General features: G+C 42.8%; 1 protein-coding gene across 1 annotated transcript in view; it reads right to left on the reverse strand.

The window, feature by feature from the left end:
* CACNA2D2 (calcium voltage-gated channel auxiliary subunit alpha2delta 2) overlaps nt 1-15,379 on the reverse strand; it is a 583,233-nt gene that overhangs the window by 85,466 nt on the left and 482,388 nt on the right. Inside the window, exons 11-12 of the mRNA XM_032210871.1 lie at nt 11,257-11,415; nt 5,496-5,603 (exon numbers count right to left, since the gene is read on the reverse strand). Of these exons, the coding sequence (XP_032066762.1) occupies nt 5,496-5,603; nt 11,257-11,415 (267 nt within the window). The remainder of the gene's footprint in view (nt 1-5,495; nt 5,604-11,256; nt 11,416-15,379) is intronic.

Consider the following 15,379-nt stretch of genomic DNA (forward strand, 5'->3'; position numbering starts at 1 on the left):
ATTGGTGTTAACATTTTTGTTGAAATTATACAAGTAACTCTTGTATTTCTGGATTGAGTTTCTTTATTTTATTATTATTGGCCACGGTTCCATTGAAATTAATGTAACTTTCGTATTTATTGAATTGTCCTGTGGTGTGTTGTCCCACAGTGAGCTGGCTGTGGTGATTTGGCTGCACTGAGTTGTTCCATTCCATGCTGAGAGAGCTGCTGGAGGTCAGAAAGGAATGAATCTAACTGAGAATGTATTGGAGTTCCGGATAAGACCTAACTCATGGCAATAAGAATGGTAAAACATAGAGCCTTTTCCAATATCCTGCCTATAGCATCCATCAAAGCTCCTCATTGTGATGGTACATGAATTCTCAGAGTCATGAAGTCAGCCTCTATGGGTTAGATCCATGCAGGTTAGAAAGATTTCCCAGGAAAGGATATATGGGTGGCCTTTGGTAGTGGAGAATGCATCTTTAAGGGAAGGGATGATCCTGCTGATATAGAATAGAATAGAATAACACAGTTGGAAGGGACCTTGGAGGTCTTCTAGTCCAACCCTCTGCTTAGGCAGGAAACCCTACACCACTTCAGACAAATGGTTATTTAATCTCTTTTTTAAAACTTCCAGTGTTGGGGCATTCACAACTTCTGGAGACAAGCTGTTCCACGGATTAATTGTTCTAACTGTCAAAAAATTTCTCCTTAGTTCTAAGATGCTTCTCTCCTTGATTCATTTCCACCCATTGCTTCTTGTTCTAACCTCAGGTGCTTTGGCTTCCTTCTGGGACAATAGTCCTGCAGACCAATTTGATGCAGCATGCAGTGTATGGTCTGAACACTGACAGGCTGACCTCCCATCCCTTAAATCTTTGCAGCAATGCTGGTAGCACTCATACGTCTATTTCCCAAAGCCAACCTCTGAATATGACACTGAGCAACTTCTTCAGTCGACCTTGGCGAGGCCTGTTCTGAGTGGAACCTGTCCTGTTAAAATCACTGTATGGTCTTGGGCCACTGTGCTGCAGATCAGTTTCAGGGTCTTGGCAATCTTCTTATAGCCTAGGCCATCCTCAGAGAGTTCATTGCCATGAGATGCCATGTTGAACTTCCAGTGACCAGTATGAGAGAGTGAGAGCGATAACCCCAAATTTAACTCACCTGCTCCCCCTTCACACCTGAGACCTTGTAACACGAATGAGTCACATGACACCAGGGAGGGAAAACGGCTACTTGGGCCCCATTTGGAAATTATCACTTTTATTGCCAGCAGTTTAGACATTAATGGCAGTATGTAGTGTTATTTACACTGTTATACAAGTTGTATACTCACTACTTTGCATTGTAGCCAAGTGTCATTTCTTCAGCATTGTCACATGAAAAGATATACTTAAATATTTACAAAATGTGAGTGGGTGTACTCTTTTCTGTGATATACTGTATATACCACTTTACAGTGCTTTATAGCCCTCTCTAAGCGGTTTACAGAGTCAGCATATTGCCCCCAACAATTTGGGTCCTCATTTTACCTCCTCGGAAGAATGGTAGGTTGAGTCAACCTTGAACCTGGTGGGATTTGAACTGCCAAATTGCAGCAGCCGGCAGTCAGCACAAGTAGCCTGCAGTATTGCATTCTAACCACTGCACCACTGAGACTCTATACAACTTTATAGTATCAATGCTGCAATAATTAGACTGAGTAGCATCCACAATTGCTCTTATTCTTTTTACTTTTGTTTTTATTCTCTATTGTTATATTTATTATGATTTTATAGTTATTTGCCTGGGGAATATTTTATGCTATTATGTTTGTTTTTATTTACCATCCACAATATTTAAGTATACTGTAAAATCTATTTTTTCTCTTCATCCAATCATTACCCATCTCCTCCAGAAATTGTAGAGGTTAAAAAAAAGTCTCCTGTTCTTCCTCTCTTTGCTTACTGGGAATAATGGATACAGTATTGTCTGGAGAGAATCCCTGTAATTCAGATTTTCAAACGAGAGGCCTTTCTAATCACATTGGATTACAACTTCTATCATCTTCACCTTGCAGAATTTGAATTCTATAAATTGAAGCCTTTCCCTGGAGCCATCTCACACTCCCAATCAATTAGGCAAACTGAACTGGGTTCTACTTTGGACCTATTAAAATACTGGAGTTCTTTCCTTGCCCTCTCTAAAACATTTCAGGGGATGTTAAATTAATCCTCACTTTCACCTTTTAAATCCAGGTTTTCACTGTTAATTTCCATACTCAGCTGTATACATGTACTGAAATTAAATTTAGATATTGAAAAACTGAGGATGAATTTTGAAGGAATCATGACAACTGTCCTGCTTCTAATGCCCACTAGGTGTTAGTTACATTAATAAGACTTATATAAAATAAGTTAGAAAAGTGAGGTTTGTTCTTTCTTTCTTTCTTTCTTTCTTTCTTTCTTTCTTTCTTTCTTTCTTTCTTTCTTTCTTTCTTTCTTTCTTTTTCTTAATTTCATTCCTTTGTTCCAGAGGTGGGTTCCTACCAGTTCGCACCTATTCGGCAGAACCAGTTCGTCAAATCTACCGAACCAGTTAGAAGAGGTTCCACCAGTGGACCCAGAAAGCAGGCCACACTTACAGAAGGTTCCAAATTTTTTTGAAACTCACCACTGTCCCCCCCACACACAGAGAGACAGACAGACTGACCCAGAGAGAGAGAGAGAGAGAGAGAGAGAGAGAGAGAGAGAGAGAGAGAGAGAGAGAAAGAAAGGAAGGAAGGAAGAAATAAATAAATAAAAAAAGGAAAAAGAAAGAAAGAGTGAGAGAGATGAAAGAAAAAAAGAAAAAAGGGATTTAGAGACAAAAGGAAGGAAAGAGAGAGAGAGAGAGAGAGAGAGAAAGAAAGAAAAAAGAAAGAAAGAAAAAACATGGCTGGCAAGCTACTCCCACCAGGTCACATGGCCAGCAAGTCACTCCCACAAAGGAGGCCACACCCACAGAGTAGGTTCCAAAATTTTTTGAAACCCACCACTGCTTTGTTCCTTCCTTCTGGCACAGAAGTGATTGGGGACTTTTGCTATTTGTAATCAGTAACATTTGGATACTTACAAGTTTTCCATTACTCATGCTAAGTGCATCCTCTCCAAAAACATAACATAACCCTCTCCTTTATTTCTTTGTATGAAGAGGGAGAAAGAAGAGTGAACATGAAGAGTAAAAAAAAGTTATGTGACTTTGAGTCTAAGCCATTTAATTTGAACTTCCATTAACAGGTTAACATTTCACATACAGACTTTGATGGGGTATCTCAAAAATCCAACATATTAACAAAATGCATTCCTTTTCTTGTAGAAACAGGATCTACAAACTTTCAAAGGAAGTTCTGTCCACTTTTCCTTCTGGCATTTCAAGGTCAGCGCAAGCAATAAAACCAGTATGCCCCATTAAAGGGGCAGTGGCTCAGTGCAGGAGCAGACAGGTAGGAAGATAACTGTCTAAATAGCTGGCATCAAATGAGGCGGATAAAACCTGAGTTAGCTGCTCCCGTCTGTCCCCATGACTGAATCAAAGCAAATCAGACAGCTGGGTCTTCAATTATTTGGTATTTCTATAGGAATATATCCTATATTCAAGGATCTGATTATATTGGCGTTGTTACTGACTCACACAGAAATCTTTACTGAAAAAGATGATCATTGTATAGGCAGTCGAACAAGACAGGCAATTTTTGACTTTTCCTGTATTTTCTTCAGCAAAAAAAAAATATAATAATCAAATGTGCATATGGGGCATTCAGAACAAGAGTATTTAATTTAGCCACTGCAGTCATTTTCTTTGTTGTAAAATAGACCCACGAGAGGCAAAGGATGAACATTCAGAAGATGACAAATAATGGCAGGGAATGAGGAGAGGAAGGTGTTCACAAGTGGTTGTTGGATTATGGCTGATCGCATAGTCAGCCAGAGATTTAGAGTGGATTTGGCATTTTTGTCTGTCTATCGAATCCCTCCCAAGGACTTGAGATAGGGAGTTGTTGGTGTTAGACAGTGTTAAAGGTATCATCACAGGATGTAAGCTATCCCAAGTAAATCTGCATTTTGCAATAATTGATGGTGATTTTGTCAATGCTGATGCTGTTCAAGCGGTGCTCCAGATGTTTTAGGATTGCACCCAAGGTGCCTATTACTACCGATACTATGTTTGCTTTCTTTTGTCACATTCTATTCCTGTTTGCAGATTTTTGTATTTTGTGATTTTTCTCCTGTTCTTTCTCTTCTCTACTGCCATGTCCATTTTCCTGACTTTTTTTGCCTGTCTTATTGACATTTGTTAATTCTGGGGTTTTATGAGGCAGGTGGTGTCTGTTTTAATTCTAAAGGCCCAGAGCACTTTAGCGTCTTCATTTTCTAGTACTTTTTCTATTTCATGGTCCCACCGGTTCAATTCTGGCTTCCAGGCAAATAGTATTTCTTGCAGATTTTCCAATGGACCATTGTTGCTACTTTGTCATCCCATTGTTTGTAGGAAGCCTGTGTGATCTTCTTGGAACAGCTAACCAGGTGGTCCACTGTTTCTTCAGATTCATTGCAGAGACAGCATTTCCTGCCTTTGCTGTCATCTCAATTCTGGCGTTGTATGCATTTGTTCTTAAGACCTGATTTTGTGCAGCCAGAATTAGCTTCTCTGTCTCTTTCTTTTAACTTTCCTGGTCTTTCCTGGCAGAACTGAATTTATGAGCTTAAACATGTTTGTTGAATCTGAAATGTAATGACATGTGATTGTTATGGTAGAAGAATAAAACCATCCTGATTCATTATGTCCCTTGTGGAGACTTGCCCAATCAGCTCTGTTAAACCATAGGTGAAATCCAGAACTTTTCTAAAAATTTTTTTTAAGGAGAACAGATAGTTAAGAGCTTTAACTGTCTATTTTGACTTAGAGGCTATGTGGAAGAAATTCCTTTTTACTGACTGAAAGCTAATAAATGCAGCAATGTGAGGTCTTTTTCTGTCTAATAAGCTGATTTAGCATTTTCTAGTAAATATATAAATGACATTTTTACATATTTAGTGAAGAAAGAATGCATTTGTGTGTCTATATAAAATGCTTGACTTTCTATTGCATTCTATCTATTATTCATTATTTAGAGTCTTGATTTCAAAAGCTGACATATCTGAAACATAGTGCTGGAGCTGGCAACAATTTGAAAATCCAGTATACAATTTCTGGCCTCTGAGAATGGAATTAGTAGTGTGGCAATGGCATTACCAAAGGGGACACAGCTGCAACTACACCATGATTTGGATGTGGATTGTGGAAGGGGAAAGGATTAGATGCTGATATTTTGGTATTCCTGGAGGAATCCCAGTAGGTTTTCCCTTTAGGACCCTTTGAGAAATAGACCATCTGGATATACTACTTTCCAATCTGATTTTGAACCTGAAAAGACATACAAGAGGTTGTAGCAATATCAGATGCCCACCCGGGGACATAATATAGTCAAGGGCAAGTTCAGATGCTCACCGTCTTGTTGGGTCCATTATACTTCTCAAAAACATCTTGCACTCGGTCTTCTCCTCCATCAGTAAACATCATGATCATCTTATTGCAGTTGGCTCTTGTGATGTTGGACTATAAATAAGAAGCAGACAATTTAGCAAGTATAGGAGACAGAGCTAAGTACATTGTTTTTCCCCCCTGGAAGAGATATAACATTATATATAGTAACTGTATTTGTAAGGGTACTTGATTAAAATAAATTATTGATGGGAAACTGGCATTTAACATATATAGCATGGCTTCTTCAAGCATTTTTTTTCTGTAACTGAATGTGGTTTGGTGTATCCTTCTTCCTAATAAAATTGTATTTGCATATTTTTCTTAAATATGCATATTCCCATATACATGTTTGAGTTATAAACATCATTATTTTTTAAAAAAAAAATGCAGGTTTCAGTATAGAATTTGAAGTCTGCACATTTGTATAAATTTCAGACCCCATCAATTTTACTTGAGACTTTGGACTAATACATTTCCTATCTAAAGAGAAGAACAAACACACACAACACAGGCTGCTGACTACAGAAATACAGACATACATGCATTAGCACATATATTTTTCCTATACAGAACTCCATTCAATTGAGGTGTATTTTTCAGACTTCTGGATAAGCCAATGAAAGGAAATGTATGGTTGCAATCTTAAGGGGAAGCAGTGTGTGTGTGTGTGTGTGTGTGTGTGTGTGTGTGTGTACTTATGTGTTCCTAGGAGGCCACTTCCTGATAGATGTCAACAACAGGATATTAGTAATGGGAAAGAGCAGAAGACAATAAATATCAAGGCTATCAGTTCTACTTCTTTCCCATTCTGGTTGCTGTCCTCTAAGACAGTGGTCCCCAACCCCCGGTCCGCGGACCGGTGCCGGGCCGTGGAGTACCTAGCACCGGGCCGCGCAGCGGCCGGGGACCATGATCGCTGCAGCGGCCGGGGGCCATGATCCCTGCTGCCTCTTCACCCACACGCGCAGCCTGAGATCAACCCCGGGACTCGAACCCGAGAGCCGCCTCTCCGGTCCAAACCCCACTCCCACCCCGGCCGGCCGCCCAGCCGCCTTGGTAGCCCGTGGAGACGGAGCGCGTTCGGTTCGCCGCTACCTGGGGGCGCCGTCCCCATGACGTCACCGCGGAGTCCTCGCCTCCTTCCCTGGCGAGGCTTTCTCCCCGCCAGCCAATCAGAGGCCAGTCCCCGGGCAAGCGGGGACAAGTTGCTGGCCGGTCAAAGCAGAAGCGGGAGATTGGAGGGGGGGGAGAGAGCGAGAGAGCGAGCGCTGGGCGGGTGGCAGCGCATTCCACAGCGGACTAGGCGCGCCGCGGGCTGCCAACCCCCCCTCCCACACGTACACACACTGCCTCTCTGGCAATTGGCTGCCCAGGAAGGGAGTGGGGAGCTTTCACAGATAGGAACGTGATGGGGTTTGTTTTCTTCCCCCACTCCTGAGCCCTTTTTTTTTTTTGCTTGCCTTCTGGGGTCTCCGCAGTGGAGCAGCCGAGGTCAGATGGGGAGGCAGAGAGAGAGAGAGATGGGCGGGTGGCAGCTGTCTGTGAAACATCTTCCCCTCCCCACCTCCTGGGCAGCCAATTGCCAGAGAGGCACGGTGGGGGTGGTGGGGGTGGTGGGGGTGGAAGGAAATAAAAAGAGAAGTTGCCCTTTCATTTTGCAATCTCTCTCTACAACCTTGTTTCATTCTCTTCCCTTTTGTTTCGTCCTCATTTCTCAATCTCAGCAACTTTAACACTTTTGGACTTCAACTCCCCAAATTGCCCAGCCAGCTAGAATAGATAGATAGATGGTGGATAGGTGATTGATAGATAGAGAGGGATGGATGGATGGATGGATGGATAAATAGATAAATAGATAGATAGATGATAGATAGATAGAGGATATATACACATACACGCATACACACATACATACACAGAGAGAGACAGAGACAGAGACAGACATGGATGGATAGATATCACAGAAGTGAGTACACCCCCTCACATTTTATCAATATTTAAGTATATCTTGCAGCAGTTTAGACATTAATGGCTGGGGGCCATGATCGCTGCAGAACAACGCCCCTCCACCCCCGCGCGCGCTCAGCGGGCCACGGTAAAATTATCAAAGGCTGACTGGTCCGCGGCGATAAAAAGGTTGGGGACCACTGCTCTAAGACACTGGCAGAGAGACATCTGTTTTCTTTAGCTATTCTCCAGAGGTGAAGGTGGTACAGATGAGCAAGGGAGAGGGAGTTGCTGTCGGGACAGAAATTATGTTATGGCTATTACCGCTCAGCATTTAATAGAGCTATTCATCTTTATTTTGTCCAACGTCATTATAACCCTTCTTATCCAAGTCTTCTCAGATGGGTCCTGCTAACTTTATAATGAAATGGAAGAGGCAGCTGTTTCCAATGAAATTTAAGTACCAGCTGCTGGAGTTTTCATTTATCTAGGGGAAAGCACCCAGCACTGAAACTTTATCCTTGGTTTCAACCTCTCACATGATCAGGAAGAAGAATAATGAAGGTCCCAGCTCTGTTTGTCATGTAGCCTCTTAAGAATTGAATGTTTCAGGGAACAATTGCAATGAAGGCAGTTCCAGAGATGCCAGGCTGTTGGATGGGCAAATATCCTTCAGTTCTAGCGTATCAGAAGACAGAGCTAATATAAGGCAATGGGATACAGTCCTGCATTTTAGAAATTTATTGGAAGGAATTAAATGTGCCTTGCTTGCACGCAGGGGATACAATTCAGACGTCTTTTTGGCTAATGAACTACTCTTGCTGGTGGCATGATCGAAATAGCAGTGTTTAAGCAATGGCTGCTTGCATTGTTGCTTGTAGTACCGGTAGTTGTCAATTTACAATTCCAGAACTGGGTCACTGGTACCTTTTTTTTGGGGGGGGGGAGAGGTTGTTCTTAACTTCAATGGTTGTTAATTGAGGGCTACTTGTAATATGGTCAGAATAACCCTTATCAATCAATAAACAGGTTTAGTGACTGTGTCAGTCATTATCTTTAGTCTAATCTGCTCACAGGGTTGCTAGGTGTAGAAATCCCCCAACTCCCTCATAGGGTTGATAGGTGTAAAAAAGAATCTTGTATTTTATCTTGAGTACTTTGGGAGAGAGTTGATCTACATATGGGACAACCTAGAGGAATACAAATATATAATGTGCTTACAATGTACTGTGCTTACAAATGGCATTTTTTTAATTGCATGCAGAATATTTAAAATACAGTAAGCTGTCTCTGTTCTGAAAAGATTCCTATGATGCAGGCATCCTGGAACTTGCAGCTAAAAGGGGAGATCATTGTAGCTTTAAGTCAGTGGTCCCCAACCCCCGGTCCGCGGACCGGTGCCGGGCCGTGGAGTACCTAGCACCGGGCCGCGCAGCGGCCGGGGACCATGATCGCTGCAGCGGCCGGGGGCCATGATCCCTGCTGCCTCTTCACCCACACGCGCAGCCTGAGATCAACCCCGGGACTCGAACCCGAGAGCCGCCTCTCCGGTCCAAACCCCACTCCCACCCCGGCCGGCCGCCCAGCCGCCTTGGTAGCCCGTGGAGACGGAGCGCGTTCGGTTCGCCGCTACCTGGGGGCGCCGTCCCCATGACGTCACCGCGGAGTCCTCGCCTCCTTCCCTGGCGAGGCTTTCTCCCCGCCAGCCAATCAGAGGCCAGTCCCCGGGCAAGCGGGGACAAGTTGCTGGCCGGTCAAAGCAGAAGCGGGAGATTGGAGGGGGGGGAGAGAGCGAGAGAGCGAGCGCTGGGCGGGTGGCAGCGCATTCCACAGCGGACTAGGCGCGCCGCGGGCTGCCAACCCCCCCTCCCACACGTACACACACTGCCTCTCTGGCAATTGGCTGCCCAGGAAGGGAGTGGGGAGCTTTCACAGATAGGAACGTGATGGGGTTTGTTTTCTTCCCCCACTCCTGAGCCCTTTTTTTTTTTTTGCTTGCCTTCTGGGGTCTCCGCAGTGGAGCAGCCGAGGTCAGATGGGGAGGCAGAGAGAGAGAGAGAGATGGGCGGGTGGCAGCTGTCTGTGAAACATCTTCCCCTCCCCACCTCCTGGGCAGCCAATTGCCAGAGAGGCACGGTGGGGGTGGTGGGGGTGGTGGGGGTGGAAGGAAATAAAAAGAGAAGTTGCCCTTTCATTTTGCAATCTCTCTCTACAACCTTGTTTCATTCTCTTCCCTTTTGTTTCGTCCTCATTTCTCAATCTCAGCAACTTTAACACTTTTGGACTTCAACTCCCCAAATTGCCCAGCCAGCTAGAATAGATAGATAGATGGTGGATAGGTGATTGATAGATAGAGAGGGATGGATGGATGGATGGATGGATAAATAGATAAATAGATAGATAGATGATAGATAGATAGAGGATATATACACATACACGCATACACACATACATACACAGAGAGAGACAGAGACAGAGACAGACATGGATGGATAGATATCACAGAAGTGAGTACACCCCCTCACATTTTATCAATATTTAAGTATATCTTGCAGCAGTTTAGACATTAATGGCTGGGGGCCATGATCGCTGCAGAACAACGCCCCTCCACCCCCGCGCGCGCTCAGCGGGCCACGGTAAAATTATCAAAGGCTGACTGGTCCGCGGCGATAAAAAGGTTGGGGACCACTGCTTTAAGTGACAGGTTCCACAAGCCTTCATGGTCCTTTAATATATATTTTAAATCAATGTCTGTTGTGCTGGGCTAGTGTTTATCTGTATGCTAAGTTGACGGCAGAACAGCAAAATATAGCAAAGGGAGGCAATGTTTGTGGAATGTTGTGCTAGGCTGGGTTCTCATGGTAATGAAAGCTGTAGTAAAGCTTAAGAGCAAAGCTGCAATTGGCACACTAGAAGGTTGCATCTACCTAGGGAGACAAAATAAAGGAAGTGAATTGTGGCTGCCATCAAATATTTGACTGTGTGGAGAGAATGGGCCACACTGAGTGTTATAACTTGCTGCAGTTCCCAAGGCTGAAGGAAGAAATCATGGCAAATTTAAGATTTAAAAAAAATGACAAGAAGCAAATGTCACAAGAGGCACATGTAAGTAAAAATGTAGTGCTCTGTCCAGAGTTCTGAAAAGTTTCCAGACAAAATGGACAACCTTGTAATTACAAGTAAACGCAATGGATTTCTTTCTTTCCTTGTGGCCTAGGAGTATTATTCCTTTTCTATTCTCTTGTTCCAAAGCTGCATGCATGATTTCTTTCCTCATTTTATTACAGCAACAAACCAATTCCACCAGTGAGGGTTTTTTGGGGCTGAGTAAGACTTGAAGTTCATTTTTTTCCCCCAGATTGTTGTCCAATATATATTTATTTAGTGCCTCATCAAGGAAAACTGAACCAACAGAGAAGCTTCTTAGGATAATCCCTTTTACTTTCTAACACAGTAATAATATTATGAGAATCTGAGACACAAACATGACATTCCAGAAATCCTTCTGCTCTTAGACTTGTCAAGGTGAGGCAAAAATTATAAATATGGAGATTTTTCATTATTTCTCCCCTTGATAGCAGTTGCTGGAGATGAACTGGGAGGAACCTGCACTTTGATGCTTTCAGCAAATAGAACATTAAAAATTCTTCATATGACTTTTAAAATCAAATTTGGCCCTTACTTCTCCAGCTCCATATTTCGTTGCCTCCATCTTATTTGAAATCCGGCATTTTAATGCTTAGCCTTTCACTCTCCCAAGTTTAAACCCTGGACTTACATTTTGCAATTGCTCAAAGGCATATTCAAAGCCAGCCTTATAATCAGTGGTTCCTTGGGCCTCCATTCCTTCCACATCCTCTTTGAAGACCTTCTTGTTGCGGATATTAGCTTGGACTAAATGTTTGAAGCAGGACACAGGTTGCGCCTTTTGGTTAAACTGAAAGACAGCAAATTATAATCCATTAGACTGGTTAAGGATGCCATGAAAAAGCTGGGAATCTGATCAGCTTCCCCCAACTGCATCTAGTGAATAACAGAGCCGTAAATGTTTTGAATAACACCGGGCCATGATAACATACTCAAGTCAGCTGAGACAATCAATTGGGAAGTCAAGGAAGGTCAGAAGAAAATTACTACTACTTTCAGAAACCCACTTTCCTTTAAAATATGATTATATCCTAGTTCAAAATATTGGAAGCCTTCCAGTTGATAAAGTTTCTGCAGCTCTGCTGATCAAGATTCAGCTATAAAGGATGTGCGTATGTAAGAGCAAGAGAAGAGGCAGCAAAGGAGCAGCATGATGATCAATTGCAATATACCAGTCTCAATTGGTAGTGAGTGCATCTTTGAGAGAGATCAAACAGCAGTCAAGATCTATCACTATTTTTTTTCCATGAGTGGGCATATAAATACTAGATTTAGATAAATACTAAATTTCAGCCAACTGTAACCTAGGGATAATGGGAATTGTAGTTCTTTTGTAAGGGGAAGAAACACAATGACCTCAAACTGATATTTCCATTGCCACTGCAGCCTGCAATTCACAGGGTTCTCTAGGAGAAAGTATGCCAGTTTAAAATGCATAACAAGTGCACAGCAGATATGCCCACTGGAGAAGATATTTTATGATCCCCCCACCCTCTTGTGAAAGGAAGAATTGCAGATTATAACTCCAATCACACAAGGAAAGACAGTTTAGATAAGATTGTGTTAAAGAAGTACAGAAAGGACAGACTGAAATAAACATGGTCCGTCCCCCCACCCCTGTTGGGAGTTACAGCCCTTTTACTGATGGGACCACATTGAATTCAGGTTTCTGTAGGAATAGACTGGCATTAAGGAATAACCAAAACCGTACTTCCTGTTAAGAGTAATTGAAAATTGTATGAATTTGTGGACAGCATAACTGGGATTGCCCAAACATGTTTTTTTGCAGGACATTTTAATGCCTTATCACAAGGTCACAGGCTCAGTGAAATGGGTGCTCTATGATAAATGGTTGCTGGAATAGAGCCGGCTTCTCTTGCATAAAGTTTGGCCAGCAGGTGAACTGAAAAAAAACCCACTCATTTATGCTTATGGCTTAGTTTGCTGGAAATACAGAACATTAATTTAGAAGGCAGTGATCCAGCAAAAGTAACGAGGCTAGACTTGTTAATTAGGCCAGCCATGTTTCTGCCAGTCAACAAGCACATGAGAGGGTTACAGAGAATGATGGTGTGCCTTAATTTATTAAAAGAGCAAATTTACAGGACTTTATTGAAGGGGAGAAGAACAAGAATTCCTGATGGGTTTCCTGCCTAGGCAGGGGGTTGAACTAGAAGACCTCCAAGGTCCCTTCCAACTCTGCTATTGTATTGTATTCAGGAAGTTACCTAAATACGTAGTACAAAACTGAAAAGTACTTAGAAGGCAATTCCTCAAGCTTTCTCCCTGTCTTTAGCTCTCAGGATCAGGTTTTGGAGTAAAAACAGTACACTTGCTATTTGTTCCTGATGTGGCTAGGATTATGACAGCTTGGGATTCAGTAATAAACCAATAACTCATGGCAGATGGAAAAATTGGCATGTCAACTAATTACAGTTCAGGCTTGCCTCTTGGATGCTCTTATAGAACAGAATAGAGTTCTTTATTGGCCAAGTGTGATTGGACACACAAGGAATTTGTCTCAGGTGCATAAGCTCTCAGTGTACATACAAACAAAAAGTGATAAATCATGATAATAGTCATCGTAAAAATACATTCATCATAAATTATAAGATACAACAGTGATTGTCATAGGATACTAAATAAGCATTAGTTATATTAGTTCAAAAGAATATTAGTTCAACAGAAATCTGGATCTGAATTGAAATTCAATTCAGATTGATCCATCTGAATTGAATTTTAAAATCATGGCACCACAAATTTCAATTTAGTGCCTTCCATTTAGGTAGGGATGTCATAAGTTTGTTCTTCTCAAGCCGAGGTCTATTCATTTCTTGCTGAAATGTCAGGGTTTAAGATTGTTTGACATGGGGCTGCCCTTGAAGAGTATTTGGCGACTTCAGCTAGTCCAGAATGCACCCACGCGAGCGATTGTGGGTGCACCTCGTTTCACCCACATAACACCTATCCTTCGCGAGCTGCACTGGCTACCTGTCGATCTCCGGGTACGCTTCAAGGTGCTACTTGTCACCTACAAAGCCCTTCATGGTAGTGGATCTGGGTACTTGAGAGACCGCCTACTGCCAATTACCTCCACTCGACCAATTAGATCCCATAGATTAGGCCTCCTCCGAGTTCCATCTGCCGGTCAATGTCGACTGGCAACCATGCGGAGGAGAGCCTTCTCGGTGGCAGCTCCGACCCTATGGAACGATCTCCCCGTGGAGATTCGTACCCTCACCACCCTCCAGACCTTCCGCACAGCCCTTAAAATCTGGCTATCCCGTCAGGCCTGGGGTTAAAGACCGTAACCCACCCAAATTGTATGAATGTTGTGCTTTTAATGATGTACTGTCTTATGTGTTAATTTGTTTGTTTTCCCCTCCTTTCGAATTGTAAGCCGCCCTGAGTCCCCCCAGGGAAAAGGGCGGCATATAAATAAACTACTCATACTCATTTTTATTCCATATTTGCTATTTTTATAATAAATGATATTTTAGATTTTTTTGGTTTTTGAGCACATAAAAGATTGTTCCTACAGTGCCAAGAACCCACTGCCAGCTTCCCTTCACATGTATACATATTATACATACTGTACATAGGATCTGTCCCTTTAAGGCTTAAGAGGCAGAAAAATGTTAAAGGATGGAACAATAAACAAACAAATATTAGTGTCAGTGCATGTATAGGATGAGTATTATACAAACCATGCTCCTATTTTTTCCCCTGATATTCAACAGGCATGAGGCTACAGAACCATTCTTAGAAAGTGGGATCTTCAGACACCCTTCCTCAGCTGTTCTGGCCACTGGGACCTGTTTAGCTTAAGGTCAGGTCAAGTACTTGTCAGTCAGCAAGGGCAAAGGGCATCAAGTCATTCATTTCCTTGTGCTGTTCTACAAGCAACACCTGCTTTCTCCATCTCTCTGTCACTTCCCATCCTTGCTACCGGGAGCATTTCTTGCAGCTGTGATGATATCATTCCTTCCTATCTTCAGAAGAAAGCTAGTGTAAGAGTGACCAATGGTTCTCAGGCTAGTGACATTAGTGTCAACACATTCCAGCTGTGACCTTGAAAAGAATAGCCAAAGGTCCATTAAATTAGAAAGAAGAGGTGGAGGGGGAAAGTCTAGAATTTAAACTATGGAGCAAATATACATGCATACATACAGTACATACTCTGTGACTGTGAGATAACATAGCAGGCAGATTATTCTGATGTAGTGGCTTAATTTTTGTCTGCAGTGAAGTATCAGAACTTGGTAAATCATGCCTAAAGGTTTACTGACAATTAAGCCCATTCTAGAATAAGGAATGGAGAGTTGGAAAGCCTACAGTTCTGCCCAGTGGTGAGTTCCAGATCCCGTTCCAACCGGTATGGTTGGAGCCGGCCCGGTGTCATCCACATGGATGCGTGCAGCACGCACATGCGTTTTACCACCTCTGTGAGGCTCCATGATGCTCCAGTTGCTCAGCGGAGTATCGCAGATGCTCTATACACCGTGCACGGAAATGCTGAAGACTTAAAAGACCGGCAAGGAGCTCAGGCAGGCCCTCTGGAGCATGATATCCGGTGCTCCGAGCAGGCTCCAGTATGCTCGTACCAGGGCGTACCACCTGCAACCTACCACTGGTTCTGCCAACCGTTATCGAATAGATAAAGAGGGATGGGAAGCAAGACACCTCTCTCCTCCAAAAAAAAATACCCTGTCTCAAACAACTATAGGGCACTTGGAAGAGAGGCAAGTTTTATT

This window comes from Thamnophis elegans, chromosome 2 (genome assembly GCF_009769535.1).
Source record: "Thamnophis elegans isolate rThaEle1 chromosome 2, rThaEle1.pri, whole genome shotgun sequence".
Lineage (NCBI taxonomy): Eukaryota > Metazoa > Chordata > Lepidosauria > Squamata > Colubridae > Thamnophis > Thamnophis elegans.